Source organism: Eimeria tenella, genomic scaffold, assembly GCF_000499545.2.
Source record: "Eimeria tenella Houghton genomic scaffold, Eth_scaff90, whole genome shotgun sequence".
In the NCBI taxonomy this organism is placed as follows: domain Eukaryota; phylum Apicomplexa; class Conoidasida; order Eucoccidiorida; family Eimeriidae; genus Eimeria; species Eimeria tenella.
The window spans coordinates 46,622-61,154 of NW_013543466.1; the positions used below are offsets into that span (position 1 = coordinate 46,622).

Genomic DNA, 14,533 nt, shown 5'->3' on the forward strand with positions numbered 1-14,533 from the left:
CTCCAACAAAATTTGTGCAGCTGAGCCAAGCGGCCGTAGTGGAAGCAGCGCAGATCCGAATCTGGCAACTAGTGGCCTGGAGCAGATGATTAGCTGCCCCTGCTGCTGCTCATAGTACTATTATAGATGCAGTAGCGTGTCGCGTCTGTCTCCTTATTCTTCAGCGGCGAAGTTTATGATGGCAATAAGGTTAAAAGAACGTGTTTAGGTTTTGCCGGGTGAAGCGAGGGACACATTTGGCGAGTTTGGACCAACAGCCACTCAGCAGATCAATTTGGAGTTCCCAGCCGGCACAACGCCTGCTTTCGTGCCCTAATTTTTAACATTTTCAGCTGTATAAAAGAGGCAACAATTGGGCGTTACTCATCAATACACAGGAGGTAGGCTGCCCCTCTAGGCAGCTTATTTGTCTGAGAGTACCAGCTGTTGATTCAATGGCATATGTGACGGCTGCCAACTACTCAACTTCCTAACAGACGCAAAACTATGCAGCAGACGAATACTAACAACACCTACTACGCTCGCTACTTTGTGGTGTCTGGAGGGAGCGCACAGCTGCAGACGAATAGAATGCGGGCCCGAGCCAACGTGTTTCGTTTCGAGGGGAGGGGTGCAACTTTTCGTGTGTGGTACGATGTTCAGTAGCCTAGAAACTTCAGAAGCAACGGAGTAAAGAGGATCGGCGTCTGCTGTCCCGGTGCTAGCAGCTTCATCTGCTTGGTTGGTGCACTCGCCATGGAAGCTGCACACGATTCTAGCCGTGCTGGGGCTGCACAGCACGCTTCGGCAGCTCAAAGCCTTGCGAGGATTCTGAGGGAACACAGAGACATTCAACGCAATGCGTCTCCTCACTGGACAGCCGCTCCTCTTTCAGTGGGTCCGGGCACCCTCTGCAGTGGGTAGATTGGTACCCAAAATATTTCCGCTTGCAGAACCTCCCACAGCAGTGTCCTAGTACTGAACCTAATTTCAAAGTCACAAAAGCCTAAAATTGCGGGGAAGCATGAAAAACGTCAGGAATTAGGATCCCACTTACTCTCTTGGGTAATCAGAGTCCTGCATCGGAACATTTGAAGTTCCGGAGTGTAAGCGAGTGTGAGATCTGCGCATGTTCAGCTGGAGGAGCCGAGAGAATGGCACTTCACATTAAGAGGCCCCCCTGACTCGCCTTTCGAGGGGGGTCTGTATCACGGGCGCATTGTTTTACCGAAGAATTATCCCTTCGCACCACCGTCGCTGATGCTTCTGACGAGGAATGGGCGATTTGACGTTAACAAGAAGGCAGGGCATTAGCTTATTTTTTAATCCTTTGCATGGTGATCTTCGCTGGCCAGAAGTCACTGCGCCTTGGGGTTGGCTTACAGAGGAGCCACCACTTTTTTTGCATCTTCCCATCTGTTTTTTAAAGCATTCCTTGCTGCTAAGTTTGTTTTTGCGTCGGTAACTGTATGGTGCTGCTTTAATTTTTTGTGCAGCAGCTGCCGTTGGCGTTCTCGCCAGTGTGTCGCTTTACTTCACGTGCCGCTATCGCGTTGCAGCACATGTGTCGCTAACATCTGTCTCTCTGCAGATATGTCTTAGTGCAAGCAGCCACCATCCTGAGCTTTGGCAGCCGGCATGGGGCATCCGCACGCTACTTGATGCACTGTGCGCTTTCTTCCCCACTCCGGCTCAGGGGGCCCTCCATGCGTTAGAGGCCTCAGAGAAGGTACACCAGTAGGAATATTTTTGATCTAGTGGAGCATTTGCGGCCTCTGTTACTACTGTTGCAGTAGCTGCTGCCACTACCGTCTCTGCACGAGATATTCTCGCTTGTCCTATCATTACAGTTGATTGTGGTGGTGTTAACTTGCTTGCCACTACATAAGTAGAACAGCCCTTTGCTTGTGCTTAGCTTGCTATAAACGCTGTTGGCATTTGTGGTGCTATCCCACACACGTGCTGTGACGGGTGTTTTCACTGTGTCTTCACTGCGCATCGAGCTGCACCAGTAGATTGTTGTTTGAGGGCAGCCCTGCATTAAGACGCATCTCCCAGCACAACTTTTGATCTGCTGAAACTGAAAAGCAGTGTCATGATGCTTGCGTTATATTGTTCAGGACCGGAGGCAGATGGCACTGGAGAGCGCCTCATGGGTTTGTCCGGTATGCAAAAGACCCAATCGGCAGCTTGTGGAAGAGGGCTGTGCAGCTCCGACAGATACCTTGCCAGTAAGTTGAGCGCATATTTGGGATTGTCCGAGAAAGGACGAAACACTTCGTTATTGTGGACAGAGAGTCTCAGTGGTTCTGTTTAGGCAGAGAGAAGGCGAAGATTAGGGGGGCATTGACAAACGTGTTCTTCTCCATTACCTTATGGACGGGACACATTAGAGCCCACTTGCTGTGGGAACTGCGGCTTTTTGTAGGAGTTGCCTGAGCAGCTCAGGGCCCAGGCGATGCTGGCAAAGAAAGGAGACACCCAGAAGCAGGTGACTAGTGCTGTGGAAAAAAAAGAGCCAGCTTCTGAGGTACTGCGTGAAGTCCTATGGCGCATGAAGCTTACCCAGGAAGCGCCTGCAGAGGAGCTTACAGTAGCCATGAGTATATTCCGGCACCCGTTATATATGCATCCGCCCTTCATGAAACATTGGTATGGAACAGGAAAAGCAGCGTCTGCCTTATTTCATTGTGTACAATTCGTGTTGCAGGTTGAGAATCCTGCTGTGGTTGCCGCTTCAGCGGCTCCAACTCCGAACATCAGCGAGAATAGAAGTATTGACAACAACGCAAGCAGCGGCAGCCATAGAAGCGGCACGCTTTCAACTGCACGAGCTGTCCAGGAATCGCCAAGCAGCAGGAGACCTGGTCGTCGTCTACAGCGCATGCAATTTTTGAGCCATTTATTTGACTTGCCATCGAACAGAACGGAATTTCTAATTGCGTGGGCTGACCTGATGCTTTTGCTGCTGCTGTTAGCGTCACTATTGCTTTTGGGGGACCTACTGCTGCAGCCCCCGCGATTGTCTCTACTGCATCCGTCGCCAACTCTCAGCAGCTGAGCCTCTGCGACATCATCACGGGCGTCCACTACCAGCTAATGCAGTAGCTGCGTTAACCACGCAGCATCAAGTGTGACGATTGACCTAATTTACTCTGGAAGGATGACCATAGCAGGTTTAAGGTGTAAGTGTGCGCGTTTATGTGTCATGGCTGACTGTTGGGGAGTTACGCCCGCTTTTATAGGCGTTGCAGAGGTCAGGGGCTTTTGTTGTTTTTCTCGGCTACTCGTCCATTCTTTCAGTTTTTGTTGGTGGCTTCTTGCAAGTTCGCTGTGGAGCCAACTCGGAGCACGGCAGGCGGGCCGCGGCCGTTTTGAGGAAGACAGGTGGAAATCATCTGGCGCATAAAAGCATATTTTCAGCTAGAATTGCCTTTCGTCCAGAAGGTGGACTTGGGCTTAGAGTTTTCTGAGAGCGTCGTACTTGTTTTTAGCCCTGAATGTACAACTGGCAAACAATAGGGGTGGCATCATGTTCAAACGAAAACAAAGGGGTGGCAGAACTTTTTCTGCATCAGTGAAACGATATTTCAACAAGAGCAGTAGTCGGCTGACGCTTTTTTATTCGGTGTGGAGAAGTGGACGGTAAAGTGGTCAAGGGTGCAGCGCGTCATCGTAGCGCGCAATGGCAGTCGCCTTCCTAGGTAGCTGCTGAGGAGTGAATTGTTTCCCGTGGTGGGGACATTCACGGCGGCGAACTGGGGATAAAGCCCCCTCGCCCAATGTGATTGCGCACATTAGCGTTATGCGACGAGCTGGCGAGCTGGCATATCGCGCTTAGCTTGCATTGCTCATAAACAGGGAGCAGTCAACCCTCAGGCGTATTAAGTCGGCAGTTTGCACCACCTATTTAGACTTAAGTTGGCCACCTAGCCACGAAACCTCCAAAATAACTGCACTAATTTTGAGTGGGGAGCTGTGGAGATCGTTCTGGACGGGGTGGTTACTGTGGCGCAGCGGTGGTTTGGGCCAGCTCTCTCACGGTGAGAATTGTGTATAGTACTCCAGCAGCAAGCTGTGACGTTAGGTTTGGACTACCCATGGCAGTCCTGATTAGATAGCTCTTAATCCTCTAGATTACTGCCGTTGCGATGCTGAAGGGTCTACACAGTTGCAGCGCCACGGTGGTTTCTATTTAAGGACAAAGTTCGCAATTCTGAAAGGACATCTGCAGTTTTACACTTAATCGTCATTCAAAAATTGAGAACTCTAAACTTGGATTTTCAAGCGCATGAAACCGCCGTTTTGTTCAGCCTACATGCAGAAAATTGTCATCCAACCCGAACAAAAGCCCCGCCAAATTGTTCCGCCCAGTCAACTTTGGATGGTACATTGGGGACTCATTAGTGCAGCAGTTTCTCTTAAATAACGACAGTGAGCAAGGTAACTCCGAATGTTTTTGAACTTCAGTTAGAATTGCTCACATAGATCCAGCACTGGGGGCTCTCGCAGTCAGCAGCTTGGTCTCATTGCCGGGCCCCAAAACTCGAAATTGTTTGAGGACTCCAGACAGCCGTAACTCGTAGAAGGACTGAACGAAATGCTTGCGGAGCTGCGGCCAGAGCCGCGCGACACTATTTCTTCCATCTGTTTCTCACCAAACCACGCAAAGAATGTGCTCGCGGCGTCATCTTGGGACAACGTGAGGTTCAAAACCTAGTCCACGCTGCTTCACAGGGCTTTGATACAATATCAGGGAGGGTGATCTGCATAACATGGACATGTCGGCGAGACTTGCAGGAGCTCGAACACTTGTCCCGCACCGCCGCTCCAGCCGTGCTCTCCCACGTATTTTTGCGAGAGATGACGTGGTGTCTCATACTATCTTCCCACTAAAAATGCTTAGCTGTGCTACTGCTTGCGTGCAGATGCTGCGAGTGTATGATGTGGACAACTCTGACCTTATATCTCAGCACGAGTTCCAGGCCGCACCGCTAGATTGCTGCTTCCTCTCAGATTTCAATCGTGTTGCAGCAGGGGGATTGACAGGAGGCGTACACGTCTTTGATGTTCATGGAGCAAAAATATCTCAAGTTGGCCGGCACGACGCCGCAGTTCGCTGTGTACGGTTTCACAGACCAACGAGTGAGTAGCCCATGCTCGTAAACTCGCTTCCAATTGTGAATCCCCCGCCTAAATAGATCCGGGCCCACTTTCTCAAAAAGAAATTTGTTTGATTTGTCTTTTCCATATGTTTCTCGCAGATCTCATCTACTCAGGTGGGTGGGACAACACTGTTAGAGCGTGGGATTTACGCTCTCCGCGCGAAGTTGGCATGGCAGCACTCCATGGCAAAGTTTACGCCATGGATTTGAACGACGATAAACTTGTTGTTTGTGATTCCAAGAAACGGGTGAGAGGAACGATGCGACAATGGAACGCTTCACGTGCCTGAGGGGGCTGCGCTCGTGCAATTTCTGCATATTGCTTATTGCCTCTGTTGCCACAGAACAGTGTTAAGAATCCTTTGCTTGATTTCCCGGAAGCTGAAGATCATTCTTGTGTTTGGTTGACTTTTTCAATCGTATTTTCCATCATCAGGAGGCCCGTAGTTACAGGATGAATCTTGTACAAGGAAGGCATGCACACTTTGTGCCCTTGTATGTGGGCGTATGTTGTGTTTGATGTCTGCAGACCTATATCTATGATATTCGTAACGGTGCGAATTTGGTTAACGCGGAGTATCGGGAGTGAGTTTGTCTAGAACGGTGGCATCACCTTCGCATTGAACAATTAATTGTGTGTGCGGCATATTCTGACTGATTCAGCTGAGTGACTTGTTGAAGATGCAGGCCACGTAGGCAGGTGCAGCAACACTCATGGGGCTTATACCCATGGGTTTGAAAAGCTGCCCTGAAATTGATTTCTCATAGATGGGCTTACCCGCACGTGTTACCAGCAGAGACGGTGATTCGTAGCTTATTTGCACGGCGCAACCTGTACATTGACAGGGCCCCTGTCTTTGAGAGCTTGTCTGATATATTTCGCAGTCAAATTTTGAAGTACCAAATAAGGGTGGTGCGGTGTTTCCCCAACGGCCAGGGGTTTGCTGCTTCATCAATTGAAGGCCGCGTTTCTTGGGAGTACTTCGACCCTGTAAGGAGCTTACACGCCACAGAGAGATGTTACACACCGTGGTGTATGCATTCAACTCCGTAAGAGTAGCTTCTTTCAGCTCGGACGTTGAATCTTTTGAAGAATTTCCTGCCATGACGTTGAGGGATTTGTTCTTGTCCTTCGTTTCTTTTTTTGTGCTTTTCTCTGTTGTCACTTGAAGAATTGCAACAGAACACTTCGTTGGCTAGAAGTTTTAATTTCATTCATGTCCACCAGACTTAATTACATGGGAAGTTTACATTGTTTTCTGCATGAAGTTCCCGTACAAACTAGCGTACTGCTGTTCTCCGTCTGATGCGTGCCACTTGCTTTTCAGAACCCTGAGGTGCAGTCTCGGAAGTATGCCTTCAAGTGCCACAGAATCAAAGGTAAGGCTTCAAAACACGATATTCAGAGGCGGTGGCTGGGAACATCAGCAGAGGTACTGTGCGTGTTTGCGATGCAACGTGGTCATGCAAACTGTGCATTGCTGTGTTCGAACTTTATGCATTGATGGACGTTTTGCACAGCGAACGTTGCCTGTTTTTTGATTGCAAGAAAATGTGTCTATTTCCGATGGAATGTGATCCTGTAGCTTTTGCACATTTGTGCTAAAATTTTATAAGCTGGAGAGCATTTTGCCTAAAGAACATTGTGCCTCTCCCAATTAGTCCCGCTTCCCTTACAATGAGACGCTCCAGCATTTTTCCGCATTCCTACAAGTGTGCGTTCTGCTTCTGCCTACTTTGGCAGCTAGAGGAAAGTAGCGTATTGCGAGTGGCCATTGTGCATTGTGCAGAAGCAGATGGCTCGGAAACAGCCTGCCCCGTAAACGCGATCGTCTTCCACCCTCGGTGAGAGCCACCCATTCCCAGGTTCAGTAGCTGGAGCGCTGCGAGCTGGAGCCTACATGCAGATTTGAATTCTGTGTGATAGCAATGCTGTTGATGAGAACGTGCCATAAGTGCTGTAAGGGTTTGTGTTGTGTTGCCAGTAGGATGGCGGTGAGTGCGCTTGTGCTGGGCACATGCTGCGAAGGACAGTGATGCCTCATCCTCAGCACACCAGCTCCACGGTTGCATAGTGGAATGGTAAATGGCTCTTCACACTTATTCGGGAGTTTAATTCCTTTTTTTTGGTGGCTTTGCGCATTTGCAGCTATGGAACTTTTGCCACAGGAGGTTCTGATGGCGGCGTGTCAATATGGGATGGATTGAGCAAAAAGAGGCTGTGCAGGGTTCCTCCGCTGCCTACAAGGTAAGTTGTGCCCGTTTAGAACTATGAGTACACCAGGACTATAAACCAGATGTTTGAATTCAAGATCTTCACGGCGTAAGTTCCTTTTCACGTTGCCGGCTGTCACGGTTGCTGTGCAGCGTTTCGAGTTTGGCTTTTAATTCCAGCGGCACTCTTCTCGCAATGGCGGTTTCGTACATGTTTGAACGGGGCCCTCAGCCGGGGCAGCCGAAGCCGCAGATAATCGTGCGCGCCGTAAGGGAAGAAGATGTGCGCCCCAAGACCTGAGATATGCGATATCAGAAGTAGAGCCAACAGTGGCCAAATATAATTGTTTGCAATTTCCAAAACTGGCCGAAAGCTGCGTCACTGAATGTGGAGGCTTCGGCTTTAAAGCGAACAAGACATGCCAGGGCTGACACAGTCAGTCCGTGGAGGGACTGATGCCGCCAGCCGCGGCAACGTCTTGCTCGTTCGAACGTGGGACGTTTTGTGGTTGTGGGACAACTTGAAATCGGGGCCCCTTTTTTGTAGCGTAGACCCGCTGTTAGAAGTGCTGTGCGTCCTGCTGAATGACTGCTTTAAATTGTGTGAAGTAAGGCCCGCACATAGTGTAATATGCGTTGATTATTTCATTCGGCCTTCTAGGGTGGTGTCATTTATGAAGAGCACGCTTGGCTAATATGGCTTGCCAGTCTGCGTGACTGTGTATGCGTTCATAATTGGCCATCCGGACGCGCGTTGGTCCTTATGCACCAGCGCAGTTTGGATTGGTGCTTAAAACTATCCAGTCACAACTGTGGTGAAGAGCGCTTGGCTTGGCATTTTTCCATATTCAGTAAGATTGGCTGCTTGAAATTTGCCGTTTCATCACGCGTTTCTCATCAACGGTTTTGCAGCAACCACGTCAAACAGGATTTGGTATCGCAGCTCCTTATTCGTGGCCTTTTTAGAAGTTAGGCCTGATCGGCGTCTGCTTTGAATGGGATCCTGTACAGTACAGCAGTTCACTTTGGCACGCGCAGTTGCTCTGTATTTTAGCAGCAAACTGGTGGACGTTTTAAAATTAGTGCGCTGCACAGTCTAAACTATCGATTATCGCGTTGAAATTGCCCGAGTGGCCGTTCAGGGGAACAGCTCGTTACGGATAACCAGTGATGCGATTTTGGCGATGGGTTACTGTAAAGAACAAGCCCTTCACGAAAAGATTGGAGCGGCAAATTAACTTCAGGGCATAGATGAATACTTAGTGGAGTGTCTGCGCTTCTCTATGGTTTAGCGCAGCAAACCAAAGCTGTCCGAATAGGCTCATCAAAAAATAGCTTCCTTTGCGCTGCAGAAGCAGTTGTGCAGTTAGGTTCATCAAGAAAGAGCAACGAGATAAAACATGAGGGAGAGGCACACAAGGTGGAGGTACTGCAAGGCATGTCCTGTTGTGCAGGCGTCGCCACGTTTTGAGCAATTCTGGCGCCCCTTTTGAGTTGTTGCTGGCAGGCTGTGTTTTGTGTATTACGGACACGGTAGCGCAGATTGCTTTTGAGTTCGCAGTTGCATTAATTGCGTGATTTAAGGTAGGGGACAATCCGGACACAGTTCATAGCATCAACGTGCCAACGGAGCTCTTCACCACCCGTCGGAAATTCAGCAATTGAGAGTCTTCCCCCCTTGCTTTCGTCTGCGGGAGGCAGCTGTCTGTCCAGCTTGAGGGCTCAGAGTGTCACAGTTAATGCAGAAACGACGCCAGGCAGGCCGTATCCTGCAGCGACGACGAAAACTAACAGCAAAGGCATCAAGTCGAGATGAGTCCAAGCTGCGCCATAGTGTGGAAGAGCCTGCAACAAGTCGGCGAAGTTAACCACAAAATGTACAGCGTGAGCGCAACGCTGCTGCGTGCATTTGTCAGGGAATATTGGAAGCGCATGCCGAGAGCCTGCCGAGTTCTTAAGCTTATGTTAGGCTGCTTACTAAACCTATAGGTTGTTGGCCTATTGGACATAACAGGCTCTTGGCCTAAAGGAGCAGTTACCTTGTTTGAAGATTTTAGGTCTGGTTCTAACGTCCTACAGAAAATGTAACTGGTGAGGTTAGCAGAAACAAAAATAATTAGCGGACGCCTCAGGAGGAAAATATTGTCAACAGTTGCTCTTAACTGCACAAGCTTACATGCAGCATCTAATCAACAAAATATACCAGCGACTGCTTTAAGATGCCAATGTATATTCAATCTGCTGAGGAAGCCGGAATACGCTGAGCAGACAAACGGGAACCAACAGGAGATATGGAAAGGCCGATCCACTGTACTCAAGTGGCACAGTGGCAGGCTCGCTATGGCTTTTCCGCGTACCGACCGAAGCAACTCAACAAACAGCGCCCCAAGTTACAGACTGTGCACAGCGTAAAACTCAAGCGTTCGCCAAACCATTCTATGAACGAAGGGGGAACAGCCTGAGCCTCACGTTGCCTGCTCTCTAGACAACGCCAGTATGCCTCGCCTTTTCGTCGCCCCAATCTTTGTGTTGGGCCATAGCATAGCTCAGGCAGCCAGTAAATTTTTAACGACTGTGACCTCTAGTTGCAGTGACCTAGCTTGAAGGCCTTCTCCGTAGTACCAGTACGGAAAAACACATTCAACTAGACGCATTTAGGCTCTTTTCGCCAAAATATGTGCTCGAGACTGACTTAGCCCCTCCTGTTAAGGGCATTTCGCTCGCGGGAGGCGCCAGGTCAGTCTCGACCAGATATTACGATGGTTCTCCAGTGCCCTCAAAGAAGTGCAAATACCGTGAATCACCACTGGCCTCAAATGTTCTATGTATGAATGTTTTCCCAAAACATTTTATCTTCTGGTCAAGATGTCTCCTCTGAAGTCAGGGAAACAGGATATCTCAACTGCCAAAGCTTGTCCTTTCAAAGAGTTCTTGCAGCTATCTTCAAACATCAAGACATCGGTGCTGTCGTCTCTGCGCCATACTGGACGAAGCTGCAACTGCGCTGTTGGCAGAAGCTTAGCCTACCTCCTGTCTTGTCTACCTAACAAAGCATGGCGACAGTGAATCTGTGGTCATCAGGAGGCAGCCACAAGGCCCAGCGACAATGTCGCGTATCCGGACCTTTCCCGTGTCATCTTCCTGCTCTGATTTCTGGGTAGGCAGGGCTGCATTGACCACCTGTGGTATATGGCCATACGCTGGGCCGACACCGAGGGGCAGCATTGAAGCCCCTGGTCCCCAAAAAAATGCCTCTCCCTTTCCTGCCCGCACAAGGGTACACAGTGCACTTTTACTGCAATGCGAACTGCAAGAATGCATCAAGCGAGCAGCAGCAGGCATGCGCAGCGTGTTTTGAAATAAACCTAGCGCCCCTCGACGAAGAATCTGTAACGCTTGACCGCCCCTTGCTATTGTGTGTTTTATTTGTGAAACCAAGGCGAACGTGCAAAGGGTCCTTCTTCTGCTCACCTGTAAGGGCAACAGAGAAAGAGGTTGAGCTTGAAAACCCCCCAGCAGCAACTTTCATCACGCAGTCTTTAAAGAGGCTCTGAACCCCACACGGAAAGAGCGCAACGTAGCAGAGAAACATTACAGTGACTCAAAAAACGTTACATACTGGTACTTCTGACTTTGCTTTCAACGCGTTTGTACAAGAGACTGAAAGCCCATAAATAACAGCTCTGCCATTCAGCATGCGATCTATCAGTAACATGGAGCCATGCCCCAGAGCAGTTGAAAGCTCTCCCAACCCTCTTGATCGACTGCACTGTGGTTGATCGATTTCACTATACTTACCTCTGGGTAACTCCAGTGCAAGTCAACAGGGTGAGGGGACTCCGCACTACTCCCTCCCCACTCGTATACCATCCCGTTTTCTAAAGTAACTCACAATGAATTCAATGTTATGCACAATCAGTACGTATTTGATATTTGATAACATCTTCTCGTCTGCTACAGAAGAATCTTTGGTGGAGGAGCTTACTCGCAAGAGCAACGGTATGGTTAGGGCCCAAAGCACAACTACCTAGCGGCACATCTGAACGCGTAAAGAAATCCACTAACAGCGGGTAGTTAGACTCCCCTCCCGATGCCATCACCTGCAGCACACAAAAGGGGAGAAAGGAAAGCAAACGTGCACTATGCTTGCTATTCTGGAGCCTCTCCAGCGGGGCACGGATGCTGTTTCACGTTCCATGCATATTAGGCCTCAAAGGCGAGTACAGAGACAAAGACATACTGACTTCTCCTTGCTAAGCTGTAGACAGTCGTTTCGTCCCCACATCCAAAGAACTCCCTCAGGGGTCAACAAACCGCAGTGCTCCGCACCACACATCACCTTTGGGAGCCCCAAGTGGCCAGTCACCGAGTAAGCCCGACAGCGTGTACTGTTTTTGCAAGTAGAGTCCTCTGGAGCCTCCTGAAGAGCATCAAAAGGCCTCATCGGGAGGTGAGACAGGTTGACTCCCTCCTGATCGAAGCGTTCCCTGAACGCTTCAAGTTCCCTCAGCTGCCCCTCTTCAACGAGACGCTGGGCCTCAAGAAGCTTTGGGGAGAGTAATCCCCTAAAGAACTCCAGCTCCCGAAAGACTTTGCTGCTGATGAGCATTCCACTGCCATTTACTCCGTAGTCTGCCGCCCCAGAACTGAACACTCGGCCCGAACCTGAATACCGCAGCAGTAACGTACGACAGCTGACCTGTAGCAGAGGCAGCTGCTTGGCTTCTTGACGCAAACTCTGCTGGAACTTCTCAGTGGTTGTCAACAAAATAGCGTAAGTTTGATACAGGCTCAGAAGACGGACTGTACAGCAAAACAGCAGGTAAACAAAGACGCTTACTTGTAGCTACGCATGTGGTAGTAGCCCCACATGCCACGTCCACCACAAACTCTCCAGCCCTAACAAACTGAGTGGCACAGGGAAAGCAAGATACAGGCAAAACTGGTCCTACCAGGACCGCTGACGAGACTAGAAGATGCACTTTCTCTACACGGACAGCGATAGCTGAAAAAACTCCCAAGGCATTGCAGCAACGAACCTGGCCTACTGGTGTTGGCCGAGACCGGTTCTTTCTATCTCCTTGCCCTAAAGGACTTCCAGCACCCCACGTGCCACCTCTTCCCCATGTGTATAAGATCCCGTGTGACGATAATGCAGCAAAATGGTGCTTCCCGGCAGCCACCTTGACAAATCGGACATGCGTGTCTCTTTCGAAATGCATGGGAAAGCCATCAGCTGCCGCATTTGTCAGCGCCAAATTAATGCCCAGTTCCTCGCTCAGACCACAATGTCGATTAAAGTCGTTGACCGAGATGCCTCCCGCTTCCACGGGCTCTGGTGTAATATCACGTAGCGCCAAGGGCTCTGGCTGATCCTCTTGAAAGCTTGCTAAACTCAGTGAGGCCCCGAAGAGGTTGCCGTCCGACAGGGCCAGCACATTTGCGGTCCCAAGGGCCAAACTCACTGTCTCTGGGCAGCAAGGTAGCACTACCTCCTGCAATGAGCCGCCCATTCCATGTTCACCTCCCTTAAACAGTCTCGTCCAAATTGTACGGCTTTCTGGGAGCCTTGCAAGCCACAGGCGTGCTGATGCAGTGTGGGTGGTGGTGAACCAACGAGCGTGACGGCCCAACTTTTCAGAAAGACGACCAGACTTGTTGACCAAAAGTATATTTGCTCCACTCCGGCATGCTGATGATCTGTTGCATACTGATGAGCTTGCAGGAAAGCCCTTAGGAAGCTCCTGGAAAACTCCCCTGACGCAACGCTGGTGCGGCGCTGTATCGTATGATTTTTTTTGCCAGGTGTGACTAAGTAGGTATTTTGACTTCAAACATATGCTGGAGAAAGCAAGATGAGAAGGAAGCTCGTGAGCTGTCGAACAAAGCCTCAGTAAGCCTCGTTCGCTGACTCTGCCACAACGACTTCGAGCAGTGTGCGCGGATAATCTCACAGGCCGTACGCAGCTGGCTCCCCAGAAACGGCGCTCCAAAGTACTCTGTGTGAATGGATATAGCTCCAAAGAGAACATCTTCTTTAACTGCGCATGCCTAACCGCCGCAGTGTTGTGGTGGGGAACGCAAACCACTAATGTGTACAGCACCCCTGTACCTTCACTATTGAACACATCATCGAGTATAGTAAGTCTCTTCTCAGCCCTACGATAGGCTTTGATCAAAGTTCTTGTCAAGACTCACACGTGGAAGAATGGAACGCAGCGTTACAGATGTCCATACAGAAGAGACATGGGAGCTGAGGCCTTGTGGAGACACGAAGCTTGTCTGTCAAGAAAGGAGAGAGCACCTACACCCAGCGACCTACACGGCAAATCCAAAGAAGCTGTAATAGAATAGGAAGTAACAGTTAGAGCAATGTTTGCCGGCAGCATCCAAAGAACGGGATTTCTCCCTTGATTGAACACCACGGGGTCACGAGAGGGTGCGATGACTCACACGAAAGATACTGGAATGCATACCCCTGTGTAGTTGTTTAAAGTTGTTTTCCGAAGAAGAAAACGCCAAAGAAGAGAAGAGAGGAGTGGACAGGAAGGCGGAGGCCTACACAGAACGTCCACGGAAGCAGCGGCCGGGGCCCTCTTTGGCTAGACTCAGAAACCGGCTGTTGAGAAATGAGTATTTTGTGAATCTTGTGCTATAATTGCTTGCTTCTCCGCTCTCTGAAATTAACCCTTTTGCTTGTAGATGGCTCGAAGGCACTGGAAGCGGAGCCTCAAGGACCGTAACCTTCGCCCTTTGTCTGGGCGGTCGAGTCCTTCGTGTTGAGTCTTGGCAGTCTCTAAGTGTAGTATCCCTGCGACTTCTCGGCTTCTTCTTTGGATTTTCCCGAAGAAATGTACATGCGGTGCTTGTATACACACCGTCTGATGTTTTATCTAGCGGTGTCATCTCATTCACTGCTTCCCACGTTTTCTTTGGCGGGCTAGACCACCGGAATCCGACTGCAGCTGTAAAGGTCGTATAATCTTTTACACGTTATATCGGATATTATTTGATTCCAGTAAGGGGATCTGTAGGCCTACACGGCCTCAAAGCCTAGCACTAGCGATTGACGATTCTCAACTCCTCCGGCGTAGCGGTCCACCGTGAAATAAGTAATTTTCGAAGTACAAACAGCGTGTGATATCGCCCGGTGTAAAACAGCAAATGATAAAGTG

At 49.7% G+C, this 14,533-nt stretch overlaps 3 protein-coding genes across 3 annotated transcripts; 2 read left to right on the top strand and 1 right to left on the bottom strand.

The window, feature by feature from the left end:
* Positions 1-735: 735 nt before the first annotated feature.
* On the top strand, positions 736-3,040 carry ETH_00002255 (ubiquitin-conjugating enzyme e2, putative; the record flags this gene model as incomplete). The annotated part of the gene is made up of 6 exons (XM_013378613.1): positions 736-873; positions 1,117-1,281; positions 1,571-1,708; positions 2,100-2,210; positions 2,408-2,470; positions 2,690-3,040. 6 exons carry the CDS (start codon positions 736-738, stop codon positions 3,038-3,040), a joined length of 966 nt encoding a protein of 321 aa, XP_013234067.1.
* A 1,539-nt stretch (positions 3,041-4,579) lies between these two features.
* ETH_00002260 (mitotic checkpoint protein bub3, putative) lies at positions 4,580-7,659 on the top strand (the record flags this gene model as incomplete). The annotated part of the gene is made up of 9 exons (XM_013378614.1): positions 4,580-4,681; positions 4,908-5,124; positions 5,244-5,392; positions 5,674-5,729; positions 6,030-6,135; positions 6,473-6,524; positions 6,935-6,989; positions 7,294-7,392; positions 7,512-7,659. 9 exons carry the CDS (start codon positions 4,580-4,582, stop codon positions 7,657-7,659), a joined length of 984 nt encoding a protein of 327 aa, XP_013234068.1.
* Positions 7,660-10,397: 2,738 nt separating this feature from the next.
* Positions 10,398-12,871, bottom strand: ETH_00002265 (uncharacterized protein; the record flags this gene model as incomplete). Its single annotated transcript, XM_013378615.1, has 7 exons — positions 10,398-10,621; positions 10,830-10,908; positions 11,157-11,236; positions 11,344-11,458; positions 11,599-12,023; positions 12,199-12,265; positions 12,398-12,871. The coding sequence occupies 7 exons, from the start codon at positions 12,869-12,871 to the stop codon at positions 10,398-10,400; spliced, it is 1,464 nt and encodes a 487-aa protein (XP_013234069.1).
* Between the last annotated feature and the right edge of the window lie 1,662 nt (positions 12,872-14,533).